Source organism: Panulirus ornatus, chromosome 55 (assembly GCF_036320965.1).
Source record: "Panulirus ornatus isolate Po-2019 chromosome 55, ASM3632096v1, whole genome shotgun sequence".
Lineage (NCBI taxonomy): Eukaryota > Metazoa > Arthropoda > Malacostraca > Decapoda > Palinuridae > Panulirus > Panulirus ornatus.
Genome location: NC_092278.1, coordinates 39,700,431 through 39,727,140, shown reverse-complemented (window position 1 = coordinate 39,727,140; position 26,710 = coordinate 39,700,431). Strand labels below are relative to the sequence as shown.

General features: G+C 41.4%; 1 protein-coding gene across 7 annotated transcripts in view; it reads left to right on the top strand.

Moving 5' to 3' along the window:
• PIG-O (phosphatidylinositol glycan anchor biosynthesis class O) overlaps positions 1-26,710 on the top strand; it is a 177,339-nt gene that overhangs the window by 58,215 nt on the left and 92,414 nt on the right. For all 7 annotated transcript variants that reach the window (XR_011716732.1, XR_011716733.1, XM_071693534.1 and 4 more), the window contains exons 5-6: positions 1,059-2,791; positions 19,914-20,193. Coding sequence is in view for 5 of the 7 variants with exons in the window: in XM_071693534.1 (XP_071549635.1) it covers positions 1,059-2,791; positions 19,914-20,193 (2,013 nt within the window). In the remaining 2 variants the exon portion in view is untranslated. The remainder of the gene's footprint in view (positions 1-1,058; positions 2,792-19,913; positions 20,194-26,710) is intronic.

Below are 26,710 nucleotides of genomic sequence, written 5' to 3'. Positions count from 1 at the left end.
TATTAGGTTTGGCAGGGTTGAAGGACAAGCTAGTTGGGATGTAAGTTTGAATGGAAAAAAATTGGGGGAAGTGAAGTGTAGGAGTGGACTTGGCGGCAAATGAAACCATGAAAGTGGATGTGAGTCATACGGTGGGGGAGGGGGCAGAGGTTTTTGGAATGGTGAAGAATGTGTGGAAGAAGAGAACATTACCTCAGATAGCAAAAGTTGATATATTTGGAAGAATACTAGTTCCAACGATATTATATGGTTGCGAGGCGTGGTATATAGATAGGGTTGTATGGAGGAGGGTGGATGTGTTGGAAATGAAATTTTTGAGGACAGCATGTGGTGTGAGGTGGTTTGATTATGTAATGAAAGGGTGAGAGAGATGCATGGAAATAAAAAGTGTGTGGTTAAGAGAGCTGAGGAGGGTGTGTTGAAATGGTTTGAACATATGGGAGAATGAGTGAGAAAAGGCTGGCAAAGAGAATATATGTCAGAAGTGGAGGGAACAAGGAAAAGTGGAAGACCAAATTTGAGGTGGTTTTGAGCAGTTGTGGCTTGAACATGCCTGGGGGTGAAATGCATGCAGGGAATAGAGTGAATTGGAACCATGTTTTATACTGCGGTCAATGTGCCATCATTGGACTAAACCAGGGCATGTGAAACATCCGGGGTAGCCATGGAAAGGTCTATAGGTCATGGATGTAGATAGGGAGCTAAGGTTTCAATGCATTACTTATGACAGTTAGTATATGGATGTGAGTGGATGTGGCCTTTCTTCATCTGTTTCCTGGCATGACCTCACTGATGCAGGGTGTGGCAGTGCTGTTTCCTGTGGGGTGGGGTGGCTCCAGGAATGAATGAAGGTGAGCAAGTATGAATATGTAAATGTGTTTATATGTATATGTATGTTTATGTGCATAGGTGTATATATATGTGTATTTGTTTTCTTCGTCTGTTTCTTGGTGCTACTTCGCTAAAGTGGGAAATGGCGATCATGTATGAAAGAAATATATTACAGAATGTCAGATTTATCAGTATTATAACATGCCCTTTTTTCCTCTACATTACAGGAAAGTAGTTGATAACATTGAGAATGACACAGTGCTCTTCATATTTGGTGATCATGGTATGACCAGAACTGGAGACCATGGTGGTGATTCCCGTGATGAAGTGAAGGCTACATTATTTTTGTACAGTCCTGTACTTGATATCATGCACTCAGTGTTTGATGGTGAACATTCATTACCAGTTGCCCAAGTAGATATTGTTCCCTCTCTTGCATTAGCACTTGGGGTACCCATACCTTATTCTAGTTTGGGCAGAGTAATGGAGAACATTGTAGTCACTGTTGAACATAGTAGAGAAGAAGCTGATCATCGGCAACTGGTTGCATTAGCACAAAATGTGAAGCAAGTGAGAAGATATCTAAAGGATTATAAGAACTTGGGAAATGTATTTCCCCTAGATAAGTGGCAAAGATTAGAAGAACTAAATGGTATAATGCTACCAAGCATTGAAAATTTATCACCAAAGGAACAAAAAAAAGTTTACATTGAGTACCTAACTTTAGCAAAACTTATGTGTGAGGAAATATGGGCAAAGTTTAATGTGTCTGAAATTAGTAGTGGCCTTTTCCTTATGTTTAATTCAATGTTACTGATAACAGTCTTTACCCATTGCAGTTTTATCATTAAAAACAAAATACCTATTGTGAAACGAGTACTGTTTCTCACAGTTCTTGTTAATGCTCTTTTTGTATTTACACCATATTCTCGTATTTCAGTACTTGGCTATGTTGCCAGCTTTTTTATGATAACATGGATGTGTATTCATAGACATATTTTTACCATTGAAAGTATTTATTTGAATAAGAGTGATTGCACTTCACTGTTATTAGCTGTTTTGATGTGCCTTGGAAGTTTTTCCAACAGCTTTGTTGTAATGGAAAATTATGTGGTAGCATATATCCTCCTATCAAGTTTGTTAATGCAAATTCTCATTCCATTCCTCAAACGACCAAGAAAGAAGAATACCAAGTTGTCAGTTGATTCTTATTTTCTTCTGTATGCCATGCTTATATTGATAGTATTCATGTCTGTAAGATTGAGTTCATGGTTTTGGAAGTGTCGGGAAGAACAATCATGGTGTTCTCCAAGTCAGGTTCACACTCCAATGACAGGACTTCAACAGAGTTTGCGTAACTGGCGGTACTTTACGAGTTTGTTTTCCTTAATTTTACTTGTTTGGTTACCCCGCCGTTGGCTCTTAATGTGTGGCAATCTGAATGGTTCACGGCTTGGTGTAATATTGTTTAATTCTGTGCCAGTTATGTGTGGGGTTCTTGTTGCAGCTTATTGGGCTCTACAAGCATCACCTACTTTACATAATGTAAATATCAGCGAATATGTGGTGATTCCTCCACGAGTGAACTATGCCCTTACTTTGGTATATGTAACAGCTTTTTACTTTCTACCTCTGTTAATCTATGAATTGCCACAGTCAAACACAAGAACTAGTATGCAGTTACTCTTGGACAACCCAAATATTTTAATACCAAAATTGTGTCAGACATTAATGGAAAAGTATAATGAAGGTAATCAAAGAACTTCAAGTGTTCCTGTAGTGTATGGATTAGCCACAGCGGTGTCTGCCCCACTAGTGTCATTGCTGACAGTGATATTAGTTGTGATAGTTATGGTGGCTGGTGATGGTTTTACTCCTGCAGTGGTACTTCTACTTGTCACTGCAGTAGCCAGCCTTCTCTTACAAGCTATATCTTCATGGAAGACAGCAGACAGTTTGAGTAAGTCAGCATTTGCTCTTAGTGTTTTCAAGGTTAAGTGCAGCATAATTTCTTCTTATCTGTATTTTACAATGAAATGTGAATATCATACAGTTGTCATTTACTTGTTCATTCAACCATTTGTACAATTGTGTGCTTATCCCTCTTTCCTTTAGTCCTCCCAGTATTGTTGCAGTTTTAGCTTTGTATGTTAATGAGATAAAACTCAAACTGACTGGATGAGTGTGTTCGATATTAGTTTTCATTGCTGAAATGATTGTCAAACTTTTTGATAGCATGGCTCCAGTCAATGTGTGGCTGATTCCTTGTCATCTTTTTTAGCTTCCCACCTGCCTGCTGCCAGTTGTTTATCTCAAAAATACGGGCTGGCCACTTTAAATCCCATAAGATACAAAATTCATCTATATATACACAGATAATTGTAATTTTGGGCACTGCAAGAGCAGTAGAACTTTCTCCCCATACTGGGTAATAAGTTTGAAAGTGTTTCCTTAGTGGAAGACACTGTAGCCCTAATATCAGTTCACCCCAAGTATCTCCCCACTTCCCTAGTTTAAGATATTGATAGATATGTGTGCAGTTTTCAACCTTATATAAGTTCACCACATGCCAACAAGAGACAACACATTAGATGTGTTTTTTCAAATGATATGGAACTCTTGGTTGACAGAAAAGTAGATAAAAGTAGCATATCAGATTCAGACAAAGTTGTTACAACTTAGTTTTTAGACTTACAAGAAAGAAGTTTAACTTGTGAATGGATGTTGGACATCTAAGCGACATAGACTTTCATTTGTAACAAAATGAAATGCACTGAAATGATTGATATCATAAAAGAATATATAAGATTGTATCTAAAGAATAGGATTTATATGTGAACACAGCAATAGTGTATATGTGAGCACAGCAACAATTTTTAAGATACAAGAAATAGATGTAACTTCAATACCAGTTAAAAGATACAAGAAATAGATGTAACTTCAATACCAGTTAAAAGAAAAGTTTTGGGGAAGAATGTTACTTACAGAAAGAAGAATCTGGATGAACAGAAGAGAATGGAAAAACTAAAGAAAAGCAATTAAGAAAATGGATACAAGAGCTTGGGGATGAAATCTGGAATGCTCACATGGATTTATGAACTCCATTAAAAGAAAACAAAGAATAGATGAGGAGAAAGATAACAGTATTGGATAAGATTTTGTTTTCATGTAAAGAAAAGGAGGTGGGGACAGTTAAGGTAAGAAATAAAGAGTGAAAATAACCCAAAGAGAGTATGTACAATGGAATTGTATCAGTATGAATCTATATTCAGTTCAAATAGAAATGAAAAAGTATTGATAGATTTTTTTTTAATTTTACAAGAATGTCATCACTGATATCGGAGTAACTGTGAATGACATAAGAATGGTAGATGAACTGAGAGAAAACTCGGCACCAGGGATAGATGGACTATCATCATTTATTCCAAATGAAGGCACAAGTTCAGTAGCAAAACCATTAATGGAAATGATGATTGTAATATGGCTGACACTGAATGGTACATGTCACAGATTCACAAGGGACCTGAGCTTTTATCAAAACAGTATAGGGCTATGGTTTGACAGTTTGACTTTGCATTCAATAATTATTCTTGAGAGTGATAAAAACAATGAAACACGTAATCAGTAACACTTGCATTAATGAAGGTTAGCACAGATTTGTGCCAGGTAAAAGCACACATACACAACTAATGCACAGCAAGACAATGTTTGAAACACTTTCAAGGAAAGAGAATGGGTGCCATCTTTCCTGATGTAGCTAAAGCATTTGGCTTAAGGTATCCCTGAATAATGGTGGGAAAAGGCAGCTTGTACAGCTAGGATCCCCATGTGATAAGATGTGCTGTGTGGGGTAAGCATCGTAATAGGATTTTTTCTATATCCTAATTATATTGTTTGTGATATAAGGCACCTCTACATAACAATAAAGTGCTCCTTCAAATTCAAACAAGGGCAGAAAGAGGTCACCTTACAGTAATCTGTACAAGTATAGCTAGGGTTCCTTAGGGGTTATACTAAAGTTGCATAGAGATTTTTCCAAGGAAGCAGGTTTCATCACAGTATGGAAGAATCTGAGTATGTGCTAGAAGGTCCACATGACTCAGAAAGGACTAGTGCTCATAAGTGTTTATTTGTTTGATAGCAGATGAGGCATTAGCCTATACAGACACATCCACAGCCCTTTTAGGCTGAAGAATGATGCCTCATCACCAGTTATTAATGTCTGCTGTAAGAATTCAGTTTTACAGGTGTATTCGATAATGAAGTTACATGCCAAAAGAGTAGCATTTTGATGAAGATGTTTATTCCAGTTGAAGAATGAAATATGCCATTAGAGCTTTGTGACTCTCTGAATTGATGCATTTACAAGGGAAATCTACAGAAATACTTAGCTTGGAAAGCCTTTTGTTATGCTCACTTATGACTTCAACAGATGCATCAGTCTGTGAGTGGGGTATGTTTGCTTTGAAAACCCATTTTATTACAGACTACATCATAGATGTTCATTGTTTAACAAACAGAGGTGCATGTCCTTATCTTCATCTACTTGAGATGATTGATCACATTTTTACCATAGTAGCATCGAAGAATGGGTTTATTCTCCCGGAAAGAAGACTGCAGGACACTGGCAAGTGCTATGTTGAGGTTAAGGAGTTCTTTCTATAAGAAGTACATAGTGTAGGGGCCATTGCTGTGCTGATATGAAGGTTTACATCATCAAAAAGGACTGTGGGGGCAGTTGTTTACAAGTAGATGTCATTTTTGATAAACCCTCAAATTGGCCTCTTTACCATGAAAGCTAATACTTTTGTATTTATAGTTTCTTCTATTTTTGTTGCACAAGAAATGCAGTTGGGTGCCATGATCATAGATGGGAGTGTCTGAATGTTATTGACATGACCATTATTGGATACGTGTTAATTGATAGGCACATGAAAGAGAGACTTTTGAATGTCAATGTGCTGAGAGGGGCAACTGGAGGGATGTCTGATCATTATCTTGTGGAGACGAAGGTGAAGATATGTAGAGGTTTTCAGAAAAGAAGAGGGAATATTGTGGAGAGGAGAGTGGTGAGAGTAAGTGAGCCTTGAAAGGACACTTGTATGAGGAAGTACCAGGCGAGATTGAGTGCAGAATGGAAAAAGGTGAGAGCAAATGACATAAGGGGAGTGGGGGAGGAATGGGATGTATTTAGGGAAGCAGTAGTGGCTTGTACAAAAGATGCCTATGGCATGAGAAACATGGGAGGTGGGCAGATTAGAAAGGGTAGTGAGTGGTGGGATAAAGAAGTAAGATTGTCAGTGAAAGATAAGAGAGAGGCATTTGGACGATTTTTGCAGGGAAATAGTGCAAATGACTGGGAGATGTATAAAAGAAAGAGGCAAAAGGTCAAGAGAAAGGTGCAAGAGGTGAAAAAGAGGGCAAATAAGAGTTGGGGTGAAAGAATATCATTAAATTTTAGGGAGAATAACAAGATGTTTTGGAAAGAGGTAAATACAGTGCGTAAGACAGGAGAACATGGGAACATCGGTGAAGGGGGGCAAATGGAGAGGTAATAAGCAGTGGTGAAGTAAGAGGGAGATGGAGTAAGTATTTTGAAGGTTTTTTGAATGTGTCTGATGATAGAGTAGCAGATATAGGGTGTTTTGGTCAAGGTGGTGTGCAAAGTGAGAGGGTCAGGGAGAATGGTTTGGTAAACAGAGAAGAGGTAGTGAAAGCTTTGCAGAAGATGAAAGCTGGCAAGGCAGCAAGAATGGATGGTATTGCAGTGGAATTCATTAAAAAAGGGGGTGACTGTGTTGTTTATTGGTTGGTGAGGATATTCAATGTATGTATGGTTGATGGTGAAGAGCCTAAGGATTGGCAGAATGCATGCATAGTGCCATTGTACAAAGGCAAAAGGGATAAAGGTGAGTATTCAAATTACAGAGGTATAAGTTTGTTGAGTATTCCTGGTAAATTACATGGGAGGTTATTGATTGAGAGGGTGAAGGCATGTACAGAGCATCAGATTGGGGAAGAGGAGTATGTTTTCAGAAGTGGTAGAGGATGTGTGGATCAGGTATTTGCTTTGAAGAATGTATGTGAGAAATACTTTGAAAAACAGCTGGATTTGTGTTTAGCATTTATGGATCTGGTGAAGGCATATAATAGAGATGATAGAGATACTCTGTGGAAGGTGTTAAGATTATATGGTGTGGGAGGTAAGTTGCTAGAAGCAGTGAAAAGTTTTTATTGAGGATGTAAGGAAGAGAGGAAATTGATTAGTTCCCAGTGAATGTCAGTTTGCGGCAGGGGTGCATGATGTCTCCATGGTTTTTTTGATTTGTTTATGGATAAGGTTGTTAGGGAGGTGAATGCAAGAGTTTTGGAGAGAGGGTCAAGTATGCAGTCTGTTGTGGATGAGAGGGCTTGGGAAGTGAGTCAGTTGTTGTTCGCTGATGATACAGTGCTGGTGGCTGGTTCAGGTGAGAAATTGTAGAAGTTGGTGACTGAGTTTGGTAAAGTGTGTGAAAGAAGAAAGTTGAGAGTAAATGTGAATAAGAGCAAGGTTTTTAGGTTCAGTAGGGATGAGGGACAAGTAAATTGGGAGGTAAGTTCGAATGGAGAAAAACTGGAGGAAATGAAGTGATTTAGATAACTGGGAGTGGATTTGGTAGCGGATGGAACCATGGAAGCGTAAGTGAGTCACATAGTGGTGGAGGGGGCAAAGGTTCTGGGAGCGTTGAAGAATGTGTGGAAGGCGAGAACGTTATCTCTGAGAGCAAATGTGAGTATGTTTGAAGGAATAGTGGTTCCAACAATGTTATATGGTTGTGAGGCAAGGGCTATAGATAGGGTTGTGCAGGGGAGGGTGGATGCATTGGAAATGAGATGTTTGATGACAATATGTGGTGTGAGGTGGTTTGATCAAGTAAGAAATGAAAGGGTAAGAGAGATGTGTGGTAATAAAAAGAGTGTGGTTGAGAGAGCAGAAGATGGTGTATTGAAATGGTTTGGTCTCATGGAGAGAATGAGCGAAGAAAGACTGACCAAAAGGATATATGTGTCAGAGGTGGAGGGAACGAGGAGTGGGAGACCAAATTGGAGGTGGAAGGATGGAGTGAAAAAGATTTTGAGCAATTGGGGCCTGAACATGCAGGAGGGTGAAAGGCGTGCAAGGAATAGAGTGAATTGGAACGATGTGGTATACTAGGGTCGACGTGCTGTCAGTGGATTGAACCAGGGCATGTAAAGCATCTGGGGTAAACCATGGAAAGTTTTGTGGGGCCTGGATGTGGAAAGGGAGCTGTAGTTTCAGTGCATTACACATGACAGCTAGAGACTGAGTGTGAACGAATGTGGCCTTTGTTGTCTTTTCCTAGTGCTACCTCTTGCGCACGTGGGGGTAGGGGAGTGCCATTTCATACGTGGCGAGGTGGCGGCAGGAGTGGATGAAGGCAGCATGTATGAATACGTACATATGTATATATGTGTATATCTGTGTATGTATATGTATGTATATGTTAAAATGTATAGGTATGTATACATGTGTGTGTGGGCATTTTATGTATGTACATGTGTATGCGGGTGGGTTGGGCCATTCATTTGTCTGTTTCCTTGCACTACCTCGCAAGAGCAGACTGTGAATTATGTACATGTGTATATATGTATATGTCTGTATATATATGTATATGTTGAGATGTATAGGTATTTATATGTGCGTGTGTGGACGTGTATGTATAAACATGTGTATGTGGGTGGGTTGGGCCATTCTTTCGTCTGTTTCCTTGCGCTACCTCGCTAACGCAGGAGACAGTGACAAAGTATACAAAGTATAATAAATATAATCCCTGGGAATAGGGGAGACAGAATACTTCCCACGTATTCCCTGCGTGCCGTAGAAGGCGACTAAAAGGGGAGGGAGCGGAGGGCTGGAAATCCTCCCCTGTATTTTTTTTTTTCCCCAAAAGAAGGAACAGAGAAGGGGGCGGGGTGAGGATGTTCACTCAGAGGCCTAGCCCTCTGTTCTTAACGCTACCTCGCTAACGTGGGAAACAGAGGGAGTCATGCGGGGAGTGCTCATCCTCCTCAAAGGCTCAGATTGGGGTGTCTAAGTGTGTGTGGATGTAACCAAGATGAGAAAAAAGGAGAGATAGGTAGTATGTTTGAGGAAAGGAACCTGGATGTTTTGGCTCTGAGTGAAACGAAACTCAAGGGTAAAGGGGAAGAGTGGTTTGGGAATGTCTTGGGAGGAAAGTCAGGGGTTAGTGACAGGACAAGAGCAAGGGAAGGAGTAGCACTACTTCTAAAACAGGAGTGGTGGGAGTATGTGATAGAGTGTAAGAAAGTAAACTCTAGATTGATATGGGTAAAACTGAAAGTGGATGGGGAGAGATGAGTGATTATTGGTGCATATGCACCTGGGCATGAGAAGAAAGATCATCAGAGGCAAGTGTTTTGGGAGCAGCTGAGTGGGTGTGTTAGTAGTTTTAATGCGTGAGACCGGGTTATAGTGATGGGTGATTTGAATGCAAAGGTGAGTAATGTGGCAGTTGAGGGAATAATTGGTGTACATGGGGTGTTCAGTATTGCATATGGAAATGGTGAAGAGCTTGTAGATTTATGTGCTGAAAAAGGACTGTTGATTTGGAATACCTGGTTTAAAAAGAGAGATATACATAAGTATACGTATGTAAGCAGGAGAGTTGGCCAAAGAGCGTTATTGGATTACGTGTTAATTGATAGGCGCATGAAAGAGAGACTTGGATGTTAATGTGCTGAGAGGTGCAACTGGAGGGATGTCTGATCATTATCTTGTGGAGGCGAAGGTGAAGATTTGTAGAGGTTTTCAGAAAAGAAGAGGGAATGTTAGGGTGAAGAGAGTGGTGAGAGTAAGTGAGTTTGGGAAGGAGGGATGTGTGAGGAAGCACCAGGAGAGACTGAGTACAGAATGGAAAAAGGTGAGAACAAAGGAGGTAAGGGGAGTGGGGGAGGCATGGGATGTATTTAGGGAAGCAGTGATGGCTTGCATGAAAGATGCTTGTGGCATGAGAAGCGTGGGAGTCGGGCAGATTAGAAAGGGTAGTGAGTGGTGGGATGAAGAAGTAAGATTATTAGTGAAAGAGAAGAGAGAGGCATTTGGATGATTTTTTCAGGGAAATAATGCAAATGAGTGGGAGATGTATAAAAGAAAGAGGCAGGACGTCAAGAGAAAGGTGCAAGTGGTGAAAAAGAGGGCAAATGAGAGTTGGGGTGAGAGAGTATCATTAGATTTTAGGGAGAATAAAAAGATGTTTTGGGAGGAGATAAATAAAGTGCGTAAGATGAGGGAACAAATGGGAACTTCAGTGAAGGGGCTAATGGGGAGGTGATAACAAGTAGTGGTGATGTGAGAAGGAGATGGAGTGAGTGTTTTGAAGGTTTGTTGAATGTGTTTGATGATAGAGTGGCAGATATAGGGTGTTTTGGTCGAGGTGGTGTGCAAAGTGAGAGAGTTAGGGAGAATGATTTGGTAAACAGAGAAGAGGTAGTAAAAGCTTTGTGGAAGATGAAAGCCAGCAAGGCAGCGGGTTTGGATGTTATTGCAGTGGAATTTATTAAAAAAGGGGGTGACTGTATTGTTCACTGGTTGGTAAGGTTATTTAATGTATGTATGACTCATGGTGAGGTGCCTAAGGATTAGCAGAATGCTTGCATAGTGCCATTGTCCAAAGGCAAAGGGGATAAAAGTGAGTGCTCAAATTACAGAGGTATAAGTTTGTTGAGTATTCCTGGTAAATTATATGGGAGGGTATTGATTGAGAGGGTGAAGGCATGTACAGAGCATCAAATTGGGGAAGAGCAGGGTGGTTTCAGAAGTGGTAGAGGATGTGTGGATCAGGTGTTTGCTTTGAAGAATGTATGTTAGAAATACTTAGAAAAGCAAATGGATTTGTATGTAGCATTTATAGATCTGGAGAAGGCATATGATAGAGTTGATAGGGATGCTCTGTGGAAGGTATTAAGAGTATATGGTGTGGGAGGCAAGTTGTTAGAAGCAGTGAAAAGTTTTTATCGAGGATGTAAGGCATGTGTACGTGTAGGAAGAGAGGAAAGTGATTGGTTCTCAGTGAATGTGGGTTTGTGGCAGGGGTGTGTGATGTCTCCATGGTTGTTTAATTTGTTTATGGATGGGGTTGTTAGGGAGGTGAATGCAAGAGTTTTGGAGAGGGGCAAGTATGCAGTCTGTTGTGGATGAGAGAGCTTGGGAAGTGAGTCAGTTGTTGTTCGCTGATGATACAGCAAGCACTGGTGGCTGATTCATGTGAGAAACTGCAGAAGCTGGTGACTGAGTTTGGTAAAGTGTGTGAAAGAAGAAAGCTGAGAGTAAATGTGAATAAGAGCAAGGTTATTAGGTACAGTAGGGTTGAGGGTCAAGTCAATTAGGAGGTAAGTTTGAATGGAGAAAAACTGGAGGAAGTGAAGTGTTTTCAATATCTGGGAGTGGATTTGGCAGCGTATGGAACCATTGAAGCAGAAGTGAATCATAGGGTGGGGGAGGGGGTGAAAATTCTGGGAACGTTGAAGAATGTGTGGAAGTTGAGAACATTATCTCGAAAGCAAAAATGGGTATGTTTGAAGGAATAGTGGTTCCAACAATGTTATATGGTTGTGAGGCGTAGGCTATGGATAGAGCTGTGTGGAGGAGGGTGGATGTACTGGAAATGAGATGTTTTGAGGACAATGTGTGGTGTGAGGTGGTTCGATCGAGTAAGTAATGAAAGGATAAGAGAGATGTGTGGTAATAAAAAGAGTGTGGTTGAGAGAGCAGAAGAGGATGTTTTGAAATGGTTTGGTCAAATGGAGAGAATGAGTGAGTAAAGCGTGACGAAGAGGATATATGTGTCAGAGGTGGAGGGAACGAGGAGATATGGGAGACCACATTGGAGGTGGAAAGATGGAGTGAAAAAGATTTTGAGTGATCGGGACCTGAACATGCAGGAGGGTGAAAGGTGTGCGAGGAATAGAGTGAATTGGAACAATGTGGTATACCAGGGTCGACGTGTTGTCAATGAATTGAACCAGGGCATGTTGAGCATGTGAAGCGTCTGGGGTAAACCATGGAAAGTTGTGTGGGGCCTGGATGTGGAGAGGGAGCTTTGGTTTCGGTGTATTATTACATGACAGCTAGAGACATAGTGTGAACGAATGTGGCCTTTGTTGTCTTTTCCTAGCGCTACCTCGCACACATGAGGCAGAGGGGGCTGTTATTTCATGTGTGGTGAGGTGGCGATGGGAATGAATAAAGGCAGACAGTATGAATTATGTACATGTGTATATATGTATATGTCTGTGTGTGTATATATGTATACGTTGAGATGTGTAGGTATGTAAATTTGCATTTGTGGACGTGTATGTATATACATGTGTATGTGGGTGAGTTGGGCCATTCTTTCGTCTGTTTCCTTGCGCTAACTCGCTAACGCGAGAGACAGCAACAAAGCGAAATAAATAAATATATATATATATATTCCCTGGGGATAGGGGAGAAAGAATACTTCCCACGTATTCCCTGCGTGTCGTAGAAGGCGACTAAAAGGGAAGGGAGCGGGGGGCTGGAAATCCTCCCCTCTCGTTTTTTTTTTTTTTTTTTTAATTTTCCAAAAGAAGGAACAGAGAAGAGGTCCAGGTGAGGATATTCCCTCAAAGGCCCAGTCCTCTGTTCTTAACGCTACCTCGCTATCGCGGGAAATAGCGAATAGTATGAAAAAAAAAATATATATATATATATATATATATATATATATATATATATATATATATATATATTTATCACACCACACCACACACGAGCGAGATATACATAAGTATACTTATGTACGTAGGAGAGATGGCCAGAGAGCGTTATTGGATTACGTGTTAATTGACAGGCGTGCGAAAGAGAGACTTTTGGATGTAAATGTGCTGAGAGGTGCAACTGGAGGGATGTCTGATCATTATCTTGTGGAGGCTAAGGTGAAGATTGGTATGGGTTTTCAGAAAAGAAGAGTGAATGTTGGGGTGAAGAGGGTGGTGAGAGTAAGTGAGCTTGGGAAGGAGACCTGTGTGAGGAAGTACCAGGAGAGACTGAGTACAGAATGGAAAAAGGTGAGAAAAATGGAAGTAAGGGGAGTGGGGGAGGAATGGGATGTATTTAGGGAATCAGTGATGGATTGCGCAAAAGATGCTTGTGGCATGAGAAGAGTGGGAGGTGGGTTGATTAGAAAGGGTAGTGAGTGGTGGGATGAAGAAGTAAGAGTATTAGTGAAAGAGAAGAGAGAGGCATTTGGACGATTTTTGCAGGGAAAAAATGCAATTGAGTGGGAGATGTATAAAAGAAAGAGACAGGAGGTCAAGAGAAAGGTGCAAGAGGTGAAAAAAAGGGCAAATGAGAGTTGGGGTGAGAGAGTATCATTAAATTTTAGGGAGAATAAAAAGATGTTCTGGAAGGAGGTAAATAAAGTGCGTAAGACAAGGGAGCAAATGGGAACTTCAGTGAAGGGCGCAAATGGGGAGGTGATAACAAGTAGTGGTGATGTGAGAAGGAGATGGAGTGAGTATTTTGAAGGTTTGTTGAATGTGTTTGATGATAGAGTGGCAGATATAGGGTGTTTTGGTCGAGGTGGTGTGCAAAGGGAGAGGGTTAGGGAAAATGATTTGGTAAACAGAGAAGAGGTAGTGAAAGCTTTGCGGAAGATGAAAGCCGGCAAGGCAGCAGGTTTGGATGGTATTGCAGTGGAATTTATTAAAAAAGGGGGTGACTCTATTGTTGACTGGTTGGTAAGGTTATTTAATGTATGTATGACTCATGGTGAGGTGCCTGAGGATTGGCGGAATGCGTGCATAGTGCCATTGTACAAAGGCAAAGGGGATAAGAGTGAGTGCTCAAATTACAGAGGTATAAGTTTGTTGAGTATTCCTGGTAAATTATATGGGAGGGTATTGATTGAGAGGGTGAAGGCATGTACAGAGCATCAGATTGGGGAAGAGCAGTGTGGTTTCAGAAATGGTAGAGGATGTGTGGATCAGGTGTTTGCTTTGAAGAATGTATGTGAGAAATACGTAGAAAAGCAAATGGATTTGTATGTAGCATTTATGGATCTGGAGAAGGCATATGATAGAGTTGATAGAGATGCTCTGTGGAAGGTATTAAGAATATATGGTGTGGGAGGAAAGTTGTTAGAAGCAGTGAAAAGTTTTTATCGAGGATGTAAGGCATGTGTACGTGTAGGAAGAGAGGAAAGTGATTGGTTCTCAGTGAATGTAGGTTTGCGGCAGGGGTGTGTGATGTCTCCATGGTTGTTTAATTTGTTTATGGATGGGGTTGTTAGGGAGGTAAATGCAAGAGTTTTGGAAAGAGGGGCAAGTATGAAGTCTGTTGGGGATGAGAGAGCTTGGGAAGTGAGTCAGTTGTTGTTCGCTGATGATACAGCGCTGGTGGCTGATTCATGTGAGAAACTGCAGAAGCTGGTGACTGAGTTTGGTAAAGTGTGTGGAAGAAGAAAGTTAAGAGTAAATGTGAATAAGAGCAAGGTTATTAGGTACAGTAGGGTTGAGGGTCAAGTCAATTGGGAGGTGAGTTTGAATGGAGAAAAACTGGAGGAAGTGAAGTGTTTTAGATATCTGGGAGTGGATCTGGCAGCGGATGGAACCATGGAAGCGGAAGTGGATCATAGGGTGGGGGAGGGGGTGAAAATTCTGGGGGCCTTGAAGAATGTGTGGAAGTCAAGAATATTATCTCGGAAAGCAAAAATGGGTATGTTTGAAGGAATAGTGGTTCCAACAATGTTGTATGGTTGCGAGGCGTGGGCTATGGATAGAGTTGTGCGCAGGAGGATGGATGTGCTGGAAATGAGATGTTTGAGGACAATGTGTGGTGTGAGGTGGTTTGATCGAGTGAGTAACGTAAGGGTAAGAGAGATGTGTGGAAATACAAAGAGCGTGGTTGAGAGAGCAGAAGAGGGTATTTTGAGGTGGTTTGGGCACATGGAGAGAATGAGTGAGGAAAGATTGACCAAGAGGATATATGTGTCGGAGGTGGAGGGAACGAGGAGAAGAGGGAGACCAAATTGGAGGTGGAAAGATGAAGTGAAAAAGATTTTGTGTGATCGGGGCCTGAACATGCAGGAGGGTGAAAGGAGGGCAAGGAATAGAGTGAATTGGAGCGATGTGGTATACCGGGGTTGACGTGCTGTCAGTGGATTGAATCAAGGCATGTGAAGCGTCTGGGGTAAACCATGGAAAGCTGTGTAGGTATGTATATTTGCGTGTTTGGACGTATGTATATACATGTGTATGGGGGGGGTTGGGCCATTTCTTTCGTCTGTTTCCTTGCGCTACCTCGCAAACGCGGGAGACAGCGACAAAGTATAATAAAAAAAAATAATATATATATATATATATATGAGTCAGTTGTTGTTCGCTGATGATACAGCGCTGGTGGCTGATTCATGTGAGAAACTGCAGAAGCTGGTGACTGAGTTTGGAAAAGTGTGTGGAAGAAGAAAGTTAAGAGTAAATGTGAATAAGAGCAAGGTTATTAGGTACAGTAGGGTTGAGGGTCAAGTCAATTGGGAGGTGAGTTTGAATGGAGAAAAACTGGAGGAAGTGAAGTGTTTTAGATATCTGGGAGTGGATCTGGCAGCGGATGGAACCATGGAAGCAGAAGTGGATCATAGGGTGGGGGAGGGGGCGAAAATCCTGGGGGCCTTGAAGAATGTGTGGAAGTCGAGAACATTATCTCGGAAAGCAAAAATGGGTATGTTTGAAGGAATAGTGGTTCCAACAATGTTATATGGTTGCGAGGCGTGGGCTATGGATAGAGTTGTGCACAGGAGGATGGATGTGCTGGAAATGAGATGTTTGAGGACAATGTGTAGTGTGAGGTGGTTTGATCGAGTGAGTAACGTAAGGGTAAGAGAGATGTGTGGAAATAAAAAGAGCGTGGTTGAGAGAGCAGAAGAGGGTGTTTTGAAGTGGTTTGGGCACATGGAGAGGATGAGTGAGGAAAGATTGACCAAGAGGATATATGTGTCGGAGGTGGAGGGAATGAGGAGAAGTGGGAGACCAAATTGGAGGTGGAAAGATGGAGTGAAAAAGATTTTGTGTGATCGGGGCCTGAACATGCAGGAGGGTAAAAGGAGGGCAAGGAATAGAGTGAATTGGATCGATGTGGTATACCGGGGTTGACGTGCTGTCAGTGGATTGAATCAGGGCATGTGAAGCGTCTGGGGTAAACCATGGAAAGCTGTGTAGGTATGTATATACATGTGTATGGGGGTGGGTTGGGCCATTTCTTTCGTCTGTTTCCTTGAGCTACCTCGCAAACGCGGGAGACAGCGACAGAGAAAAAAAAAAATATATATATATATTTTTTTTTTCTTTTTTTGCTTTGTCGCTGTCTCCCGCGTTTGCTAGGTAGCACAAGGAAACAGACGAAAGAAATGGCCCAACCCACCCCCATACACATGTATATACATACCTACACAGCTTTCCATGGTTTACCCCAGACGCTTCACATGCCCTGATTCAATCCACTGACAGCACGTCAACCCCGGTATACCACATCGATCCAATTCACTCTATTCCTTGCCCTCCTTTTACCCTCCTGCATGTTCAGGCCCCGATCACACAAAATCTTTTTCACTCCATCTTTCCACCTCCAATTTGGTCTCCCTCTTCTCCTCGTTCCCTCCACCTCCGACACATATATTCTCTTGGTCAATCTTTCCTCACTCATTCTCTCCATGTGCCCGAACCATTTCAAAACACCCTCTTCTGCTCTCTCAACCACGCTCTTTTTATTTCCACACATCTCTCTTACCCTTACGTTACTTACTCGATCAAACCACCTCACACCACATATTGTCCTCAAACATCTCATTTCCAGCACATCCATCCTCCTGCGCACAACTCTATCCATAGCCCACGCCTCGCAACCATACAACATTGTTGGAACCACTATTCCTTCAAACATACCCATTTTTGCTTTCCGAGATAATGTTCTCGACTTCCACACATTCTTCAAGGCTCCCAGAATTTTCGCCCCCTCCCCCACCCTATGATCCACTTCCACTTCCATGGTTCCATCCGCTGCCAGATCCACTCCCAGATATCTAAAACACTTCACTTCCTCCAGTTTTTCTCCATTCAAACTCACCTCCCAATTGACTTGACCCTCAACCCTACTGTACCTAATAACCTTGCTCTTATTCACATTTACTCTTAACTTTCTTCTTTCACACACTTTACCAAACTCACTCACCAGCTTCTGCAGTTTCTCACATGAATCAGCCACCAGCACTGTATCATCAGCGAACAACAACTGACTCACTTCCCAAGCTCTCTCATCCCCAACAGACTTCATACTTGCCCCTCTTTCCAAAACTCTTGCATTCACCTCCCTAACAACCCCATCCATAAACAAATTAAAGAACCATGGAGACATCACACACCGCTGCCGCAAACCTACATTCACTGAGAACCAATCACTTTCCTCTCTTCCTACACATACACATATATATATATATATATATATATATATATATATATATATATATATATATATATATATATATATATATTCATATTTATTTATTTATTTATTTATATTATTTATTTATTCTGCTTTGTCGCTGTCTCCTGCATTAGCAAGGTAGCGCAAGGAAACAGACGAAAGAATGGCCCAACCCACCCACATACACATGTATATACATAAACGTCCACACACGCAAATATACATACCTATACATCTCAATGTACATATATATATACACACACAGACATATACATATATACACATGTACATAATTCATACTGTCTGCCTTTATTCATTCCCATCGCCACCTCGCCACACATGGAATAACATCCCCCTCCCCCCTCGTGTGCAAGGTAGTGCTAGGAAAAGACAACAAAGGCCCCATTCGTTCACACTCAGTCTCTAGCTGTCATGCAATAATGCCCGAAACCACAGCTCCCTTTCCACATCCAGGCCCCACAGAACACTCCAATGGCTTACCCCAGATGCTTCACATGCCCTGATTCAATCCATTGACAGCACGTCGACCCCGGTATACCACATCGATCCAATTCACTCTATTCCTTGCCCGCCTTTCACCCTCCTGTATGTTCAGGCCCCGATCACTCAAAATCTTTTTCACTCTATCTTTCCACCTCCAATTTGGTCTCCCACTTCTCCTCATTCCCTCCACCTCCGACACATATATCCTCTTTGTCAATCTTTCCTCACTCATTCTCTCCATGTGACCGAACCATTTCAAAACACCCTCTTCTGCTCTCTCAACCACGCTCTTTTTATTTCCACACATCTCTCTTACCCTTACATTACTTTCTCGATCAAACCACCTCACACCACATATTGTCCTCAAACATCTCATTTCCAGCACATCCACCCTCCTGCGCACAACTCTATCCATAGCCCACGCCTCGCAACCATACAACATTGTTGGAACCACTATTCCTTCAAACATAGCCATTTTTGCTTTCGGAGATAATGTTCTCGACCTCCACACAGTCTTCATGGCTCCCAGGATTTTCGCCCCCTCCCCCACCCTATGATTCACTTCCGCTTCCATGGTTCCATACGCTGCCAGATCCACTCCCAGATATCTAATACACTTTACTTCCTCCAGTTTTTCTCCATTCAAACTTACCTCCCCAATTGACTTGACCCTCAACCCTATGAACCTTATGAACAAAGTGCATAGGAATGTGCACCTACAGAGAACATACAAACCTCCAACAGCCATGATCAAACCCGGGAGCCCTGATACATATATATATGGATGGAGTGATAAGAGAGATGAAAGGAAAACTAGGAAAAAGGATTGCAGAGATGCAGTGTTGTGTTGAGATATGATGGCTGTTGGCAAGCCTGTGTGCAGATGTTACTTTATTGTATGTTTAGAGTGAAGAGGAATTGCAGACGGTTGTAAGTGTGTTCTATGATGTGTAAGTGTAGGTGGTTGAAGGTAAATGCAAGAAATAAAGTTATGGTTTTTGAAAGGAAAAAGAGTGAAAGTGTAGATTTTATAAAACCATAGCGAGTGAAAGAAGAAAGTGTACTAAATTGTTCTTTGGATATGGAAGGAAGAAAGACTGAAAGAGGTGAGAAAATTTAAGTATTTAGGAGCAGTCTTGGGTAAGTTTGGTGATATGGAAGGAGAGATAAAGGAGAGGGTAGTACGGGGTAGGAGAGTTATTGGATCCCTTAATAGAATAATGAAGGTTAGGGTTGTAAAAACGGAAGTGAAGAGAGGATTAAGGGATAGCGTAGTCCTCCCAACCCTGACCTATGCAGCTGAAACATGGACATGAATGAGTCATAGAGGTCAAGAATCCAGGCTGTGAAAATTAACTGTTTGAAAAGAGCACGTGGTATGACTAAATGGAATGATGAAAGAAATGAAAAAGTGTATAAGAGATGTGGTATGGCAGGGAATGCAAGGAGAATAAACTGTGGAGTGGTAGAATGGGTGAAACATAATACTTTAAGGTAGTTTATGTGTGTGGAAAGAACACAAGACTGGGAGTTTACAAAGGGAATGTATGATAGTACAATTAAAGGGATTGGTGTGAGAGGAAGACCACCTGTGACTTGGGCAAATAGGGTGAAGAATACTGAAGGGAGAGAAATGGTGGAAGAATGTCTGGAATGGCATATGTAAGGGGGGGTCATGTAAGCAAAGGGATAAGTGGAGATTCTTTTGCCGTGGCCATCGCTTGATGGGAGTTCTCTCCGATAATACTTAGATGGATATATATTTATGATTATACTATGAGGTTTTGGTAAAGTGGCAGTGTTAGGAGGTCTCTAAAGCTAAATATGAAGTGAAAATTTATCAGTACAGTATATGAATAAAGTTATCTTAGAAATAACCTTCTTGAAAGTAATAGTGCAGATCAGAAAGTCAAAGAAATGCTTAGGTTACTCTTGTAAGGCACTGCTCATTAGAATGTTTGAATGGCTTGTTGCATAAAATCTTGTTTAAAAGGATGCATTTAATCACTAAGATGTATATTAAAGTGCTGTCTGTAATAACTTGCATATTTTCTTGATGCAGGTATGATTATGAAGCCTTCATGGTCAGCTGTTTGTACTTGGTTTATCCTGAGTATCCATGGTTTCTACAGCACTGGACACCATCCTACATTCCCCTCCTTGCACTGGTCTGCAGCCTTTGTTGGGTTTGAGGGAGAATGGAATGGCAGTAATTTTATACCGGCCCTCCTAGTTGGCTTCAACACCTTCTCTTCACAAATCTTGTTTGGTTTGGCATTGCCACTTGTACTGCTTGCACCACTGGCAGTGGGAGTGATTTTCCCAAAACTGAGATGCAACAGGTAATATTTTTTGCTTTATTACTTTATTACATTCATTACTTACTTATCTATTCTTGATGCTACCTTGCTCAGATAGAAATAGTGAAAAAGTAGAAAGCATGTTACTGATTTGAAGCAATGATGGTATTTTTGTTGATGCTTTGATTTGTAAAGAATGTCCATCTAGAAGGTGGTGGTCAGATAAAGAAATGGAGAGAGAGAAATTATTTACAAATGAAGAAGTAAGATTATTAGTGAAAAAGAAGAGAAAGGCATTTGGATAATTTTTGCAGGGAAGTAGTGCAAATGACTGGGAGATGTATAAAAGAATGCCGCAGGAGGTCAAGAGAAAGGTGCAAGAGGTGAAAAAGAGGGCAAATGAGAATTGGGGTGAGAGAGTATCATTAAATTGTAGGGAGAATGAAAAGATGGAAGGAGATAAATAAAGTGCAGGAGGTAAATAAAGTGCATAAGACAAGAGAACAAATGGGAACATCGGTGAAGGGGGCTAATGGGGAGGTAATAACAAGTAGTTATGAAGTGAGAAGATGGAGTGAGTATTTTGAAGGTTTGTTGAATGTGTTTGATGATAGAGTGGCAGATATAGGGTGTTTTGGTAAGGGTGGTGTGTGAAATGAGAGGGTCAGGGAGAATGGTTTGGTAAACAGAGAAGAGGTAGTGAAAGCTTTACAGAAGATGAAAGCCTGAAAGGTGGCAGGTTTGGATGGTATTTCTGTGGAATTTATTAAAAAAGGGGGTGACTGTGTTGTTGATTGGTTGGTAAGGATATTCACTGTATTTATGGATCATAGTGAAGTGCTTGAGGATTGGCGGAATGCATGCATAGAGCCATTGTACAAAGGCAAAGGGGATAAAGGCGAGTGTTCAAATTACAGAGGCATAAGTTTGTTGAGTATTCCTGGGAAATTATATGGGAGGGTATTGATTGAGAGGGTAAAGGCATGTACAGAGCATCAGATTGCAGAAGAGCAGTGTGGTTTCAGAAGTGGGAAAGGATGTGTGGATCAGTTGTTTGCCTTGAAGAATGTATATGAGAAATACATAGAAAAACAAATGGATTTGTATGTAGCATTTATGGATATGGAGAAGGCATATGATAGGGTTGATAGAGATGCTTTGTGGAAGGTTTTAAGAGTATTTGGTTTGGGAGGAAGGTTGCTAGAAGAAGTGAAAAGTTTTTACCAAGGATGTAAAGCATGTGTACGAGTAGGAAGAGAAAGTGATTGGTTTTTAGTGAATGTCGATTTGTGGCAGGGGTGCGTGATGTCTCCATGGTTGTTTAATTTGTTTATGGATGGGGTGGTTGGCGAAGTGAATGCAGGAGTTTTGGAGAGAGGGGCAAGTATGCAGTCTGTTGTGGATGAGAGAGCATGGGAAGTGTCAGTTGTTGTTTGCTGATGATACAGCATTGGTGGCTGATTCAGGTGAGAAACTTCAGAGGTTGGTGACTGAGTTTGGTAGTGTGTGAAAGAAGAAAGTTGAGTAAATGTGAATACGATGAAGGTTATTAGGTTCCGTAGGGTTGAGGGACAAGTTAATTGGGAAGTAAATTTGAATGGAGAAAAACTGGAGGAATTGTAGTGCTTTAGATATCTGGGAGTGCACTTAGCAGCAGGAGACGGTGATTAAGTATGATAAATTTTTATTTATTGTACTTAACAGCTGTCTCCTGCGTCAGTGAGGTAGCGCAAGGAAACAGACGAGGAATGGCCCATACCACCCACATTTTTTTTTTTTTTTTTTTTTTTTTTTTTATACTTTGTCGCTGTCTCCCGCGTTTGCGAGGTAGCGCAAGGAAACAGACGAAAGAAATGGCCCAACCCCCTACCCCCCATACACATGTACATACACACGTCCACACACGCAAATATACATACCTACACAGCTTTCCATGGTTTACCCCAGACGCTTCACATGCCCTGATTCAATCCACTGACAGCATGTCAACCCCGGTATACCACATCGGTCCAATTCACTCTATTCCTTGCCCTCCTTTCACCCTTCTGCATGTTCAGGCCCCGATCACACAAAATCTATTTCACTCCATCTTTCCACCTCCAATTTGGTCTCCCACTTCTCCTCGTTCCCTCCACCTCTGACACATATATCCTCTTCGTCAATCTTTCCTCACTCATTCTCTCCATGTGCCCAAACCATTTCAAAACACCCTCTTCTGCTCTCTCAACCACGCTCTTTTTATTTCCACACATCTCTCTTACCCTTACATTACTTACTCGATCAAACCACCTCACACCACACATTGTCCTCAAACATCTCATTTCCAGCACATCCATCCTCCTACGCACAACTCTATCCATAGCCCACGCCTCGCAACCATACAACATTGTTGGAACCACTATTCCTTCAAACATACCCATTTTTGCTTTCCGAGATAATGTTCTCGACTTCCACACATTCTTCAAGGCTCTCAGGATTTTCGCCCCCTCCCCCACCCTATGATTCACTTCCGCTTCCATGGTTCCATCCGCTGCCAGATCCACTCCCAGATATCTAAAACACTTTACTTCCTCCAGTTTTTCTCCATTCAAACTTACCTCCCAATTGACTTGGCCCTCAACCCTACTGTACCTAATAACCTTGCTCTTATTCACATTTACTCTTAACTTACTATTTACTTAACTTACTATTCCTTCAAACATACCCATTTTTGCTTTCCGAGATAATGTTCTCGACTTTCACACATTCTTCAAGGCTCCCAGGATTTTCGCCCCCTCCCCCACCCTATGATTCACTTCCGCTTCCATGGTTCCATCCGCTGCCAGATCCACTCCCAGATATCTAAAACACTTTACTTCCTCCAGTTTTTCTCCATTCAAACTTACCTCCCAATTGACTTGGCCCTCAACCCTACTGTACCTAATAACCTTGCTCTTATTCACATTTACTCTTAACTTTCTTTCACACACTTTACCAAACTCAGTCACCAGCTTCTACAGTTTCTCACATGAATCAGCCACCAGCGCTGTATCATCAGTGAACAACAACTGACTCACTTCCCAAGCTCTCTCATCCCCAACAGACTTCATACTTGCCCCTCTTTCCAAAACTCTTGCATTCACCTCCCAAACAACCCCATCCATAAACAAATTAAACAACCATGGAGACATCACACACCCCTGCCGCAAACCTACATTCATTGAGAACCAATCACTTTCCTCTCTTCCTACACGTACACATTCCTTACATCCTCGATAAAAACTTTTCACTGCTTCTAACAACTTGCCTCCCACACCATACATTCTTAATACCTACCACAGAGCATCTCTATCAACTCTATCATATGCCTTCTCCAGATCCATAAATGCTACATACAAATCCATTTGCTTTTCTAAATATTTCTCACATACATTCTTCAAAGCAAACACCTGATCCACACATCCTCTACCACTTCTGAAACCACACTGCTCTTCCCCAGTCTGATGCTCTGTACATGCCTTCACCCTCTCAATCAATACCCTCCCATATAATTTACCAGGAATACTCAACAAACTTATACCTCTGAAATTTGAGCACTCACTCTTATCCCCTTTGCCTTTGTACAATGGCACTATGCACGCATTCCGCCAATCCTCAGGCACCTCACCATGAGTCATACATACATTAAATAACCTCACCAACCAGTCAACAATACAGTCACCCCCTTTTTTTATAAATTCCACTGCAATACCATCCAAACCTGCTGCCTTGCCGGCTTTCATCTTCCGCAAAGCTTTTACTACCTCTTCTCTGTTTACCAAATCATTTTCCCTAACCCTCTCACTTTGCACACCACCTCAACCAAAACACCCTATATGTGCCACTCTATCATCAAACACATTCAACAAACCTTCAAAATACTCACTCCATCTCTTTCTCACATCACCACTACTTGTTATCACCTCCCCATTTGTGCCCTTCACCGAAGTTCCCATTTGCTCCCTTGTCTTACGCACTTTATTTACCTCCTTCCAGAACATCTTTTTATTCTGCCTAAAATTTAATGATACTCTCTCACCCCAACTCTCATTTGCCCTCTTTTTCACCTCTTGCACCTTTCTCTTGACCTCCTGTCTCTTTCTTTTATACATCTCCCACTCAGTTGCATTTTTTCCCTGCAAAAATCATCCAAATGCCTCTCTCTTCTCTTTCACTAATAATCTTACTTCTTCATCCCACCACTCACTACCCTTTCTAATCAACCCACCTCCCACTCTTCTCAAGCCACAAGCGTCTTTTGCGCAATCCATTACTGATTCCCTAAATACATCCCATTCCTCCTTCTAGACCTAAGCGGCGGAAGGGTTCCTTCTCTCTTACTACTACTGTGGTTCACTTCATCTTCTTCATTTCGAAGATAGATATTTATATATATATTTTTTTTTTTTTCTTTTATACTTTGTCGCTGTCTCCCGCGTTTGCGAGGTAGCGCAAGGAAACAAACGAAAGAAATGGCCCAACCCCCATACACACGTACATACACACGTCCACACACATATATATATATATATATATATATATATATTTTTTTTTTTTTATACTTTGTCGCTGTCTCCCGCGTTTGCGAGGTAGCGCAAGGAAACAGACGAAAGAAATGGCCCAACCCCCCCCCACACACATGTATATACATACGTCCACACACGCAAATATACATACCTACACAGCTTTCCATGGTTTACCCCAGACGCTTCACATGCCTTGATTCAATCCACTGACAGCACATCAACCCCGGTATACCACATCGCTCCAATTCACTCTATTCCTTGCCCTCCTTTCACCCTCCTGCATGTTCAGGCCCCGATCACACAAAATCTTTTTCACTCCATCTTTCCACCTCCAATTTGGTCTCCCTATTCTCCTTGTTCCCTCCACCTCCGACACATATATCCTCTTGGTCAATCTTTCCTCACTCATCCTCTCCATATGCCCAAACCACTTCAAAACACCCTCTTCTGCTCTCTCAACCACGCTCTTTTTATTTCCACACATCTCTCTTACCCTTACGTTGCTCACTCGATCAAACCACCTCACACCACACATTGTCCTCAAACGTCTCATTTCCAGCACATCCATCCTCCTGCGCACCACTCTATCCATAGCCCACGCCTCGCAACCATACAACATTGTTGGAACCACTATTCCTTCAAACATACCCATTTTTGCTTTCCGAGATAATGTTCTCGACTTCCACACATTCTTCAAGGCCCCCAGGATTTTCGCCCCCTCCCCCACCCTATGATCCACCTCCGCTTCCATGGTTCCATCCGCTGCCAGATCCACTCCCAGATATCTAAAATACTTCACTTCCTCCAGTTTTTCTCCATTCAAACTCACCTCCCAATTGACTTGACCCTCAACCCTACTGTACCTAATAACCTTGCTCTTATTCACATTTACTCTTAACTTTCTTCTTCCACACACTTTTCCAAACTCAGTCACCAGCTTCTGCAGTTTCTCACATGAATCAGCCACCAGCGCTGTATCATCAGCGAACAACAACTGACTCACTTCCCAAGCTCTCTCATCCCCAACAGACTTCATACTTGCCCCTCTTTCCAAAACTCTTGCATTTACCTCCCTAACAACCCCATCCATAAACAAATTAAACAACCATGGAGACATCACACACCCTTGCCGCAAACCTACATTCACTGAGAACCAATCACTTTCCTCTCTTCCTACACGTACACATGCCTTACATCCTCGATAAAAACTTTTCACTGCTTCTAACAACTTTCCTCCCACACCATATATTCTTAATACCTTCCACAGAGCATCTCTATCAACTCTATCATATGCCTTCTCCAGATCCATAAATGCTACATACAAATCCATTTGCTTTTCTAAGTATTTCTCACATACATTCTTCAAAGCAAACACCTGATCCACACATCCTCTACCACTTCTGAAACCACACTGCTCTTCCCCAATCTGATGCTCTGTACATGCCTTCACCCTCTCAATCAATACCCTCCCATATAATTTACCAGGAATACTCAACAAACTTATACCTCTGTAATTTGAGCACTCACTCTTATCCCTTTTGCCTTTGTACAATGGCACTATGCACGCATTCCGCCAATCCTCAGGCACCTCACCATGAGTCATACATACATTAAATAACCTTACCAACCAGTCAACATATATATATATATATATATATATATATATATATATATATATATATATATATATATATATATATATATATATATATTTATATATATATATATATATATATATATATATATATATATATATATATATATATATATATATATATATATCTTTTTCACTCCATCTTTCCACCTCCAATTTGGTCTCCCTCTTCTCCTCGTTCCCTCCACCTCCGACACATATATCCTCTTGGTCAATCTCTCCTCACTCATTCTCTCCATGTGCCCAAACCATTTCAAAACACCCTCTTCTGCTCTCTCAACCACGCTCTTTTTATTTCCACACATCTCTCTTACCCTTACGTTATTTACTCGATGAAACCACCTCACACCACACATTGTCC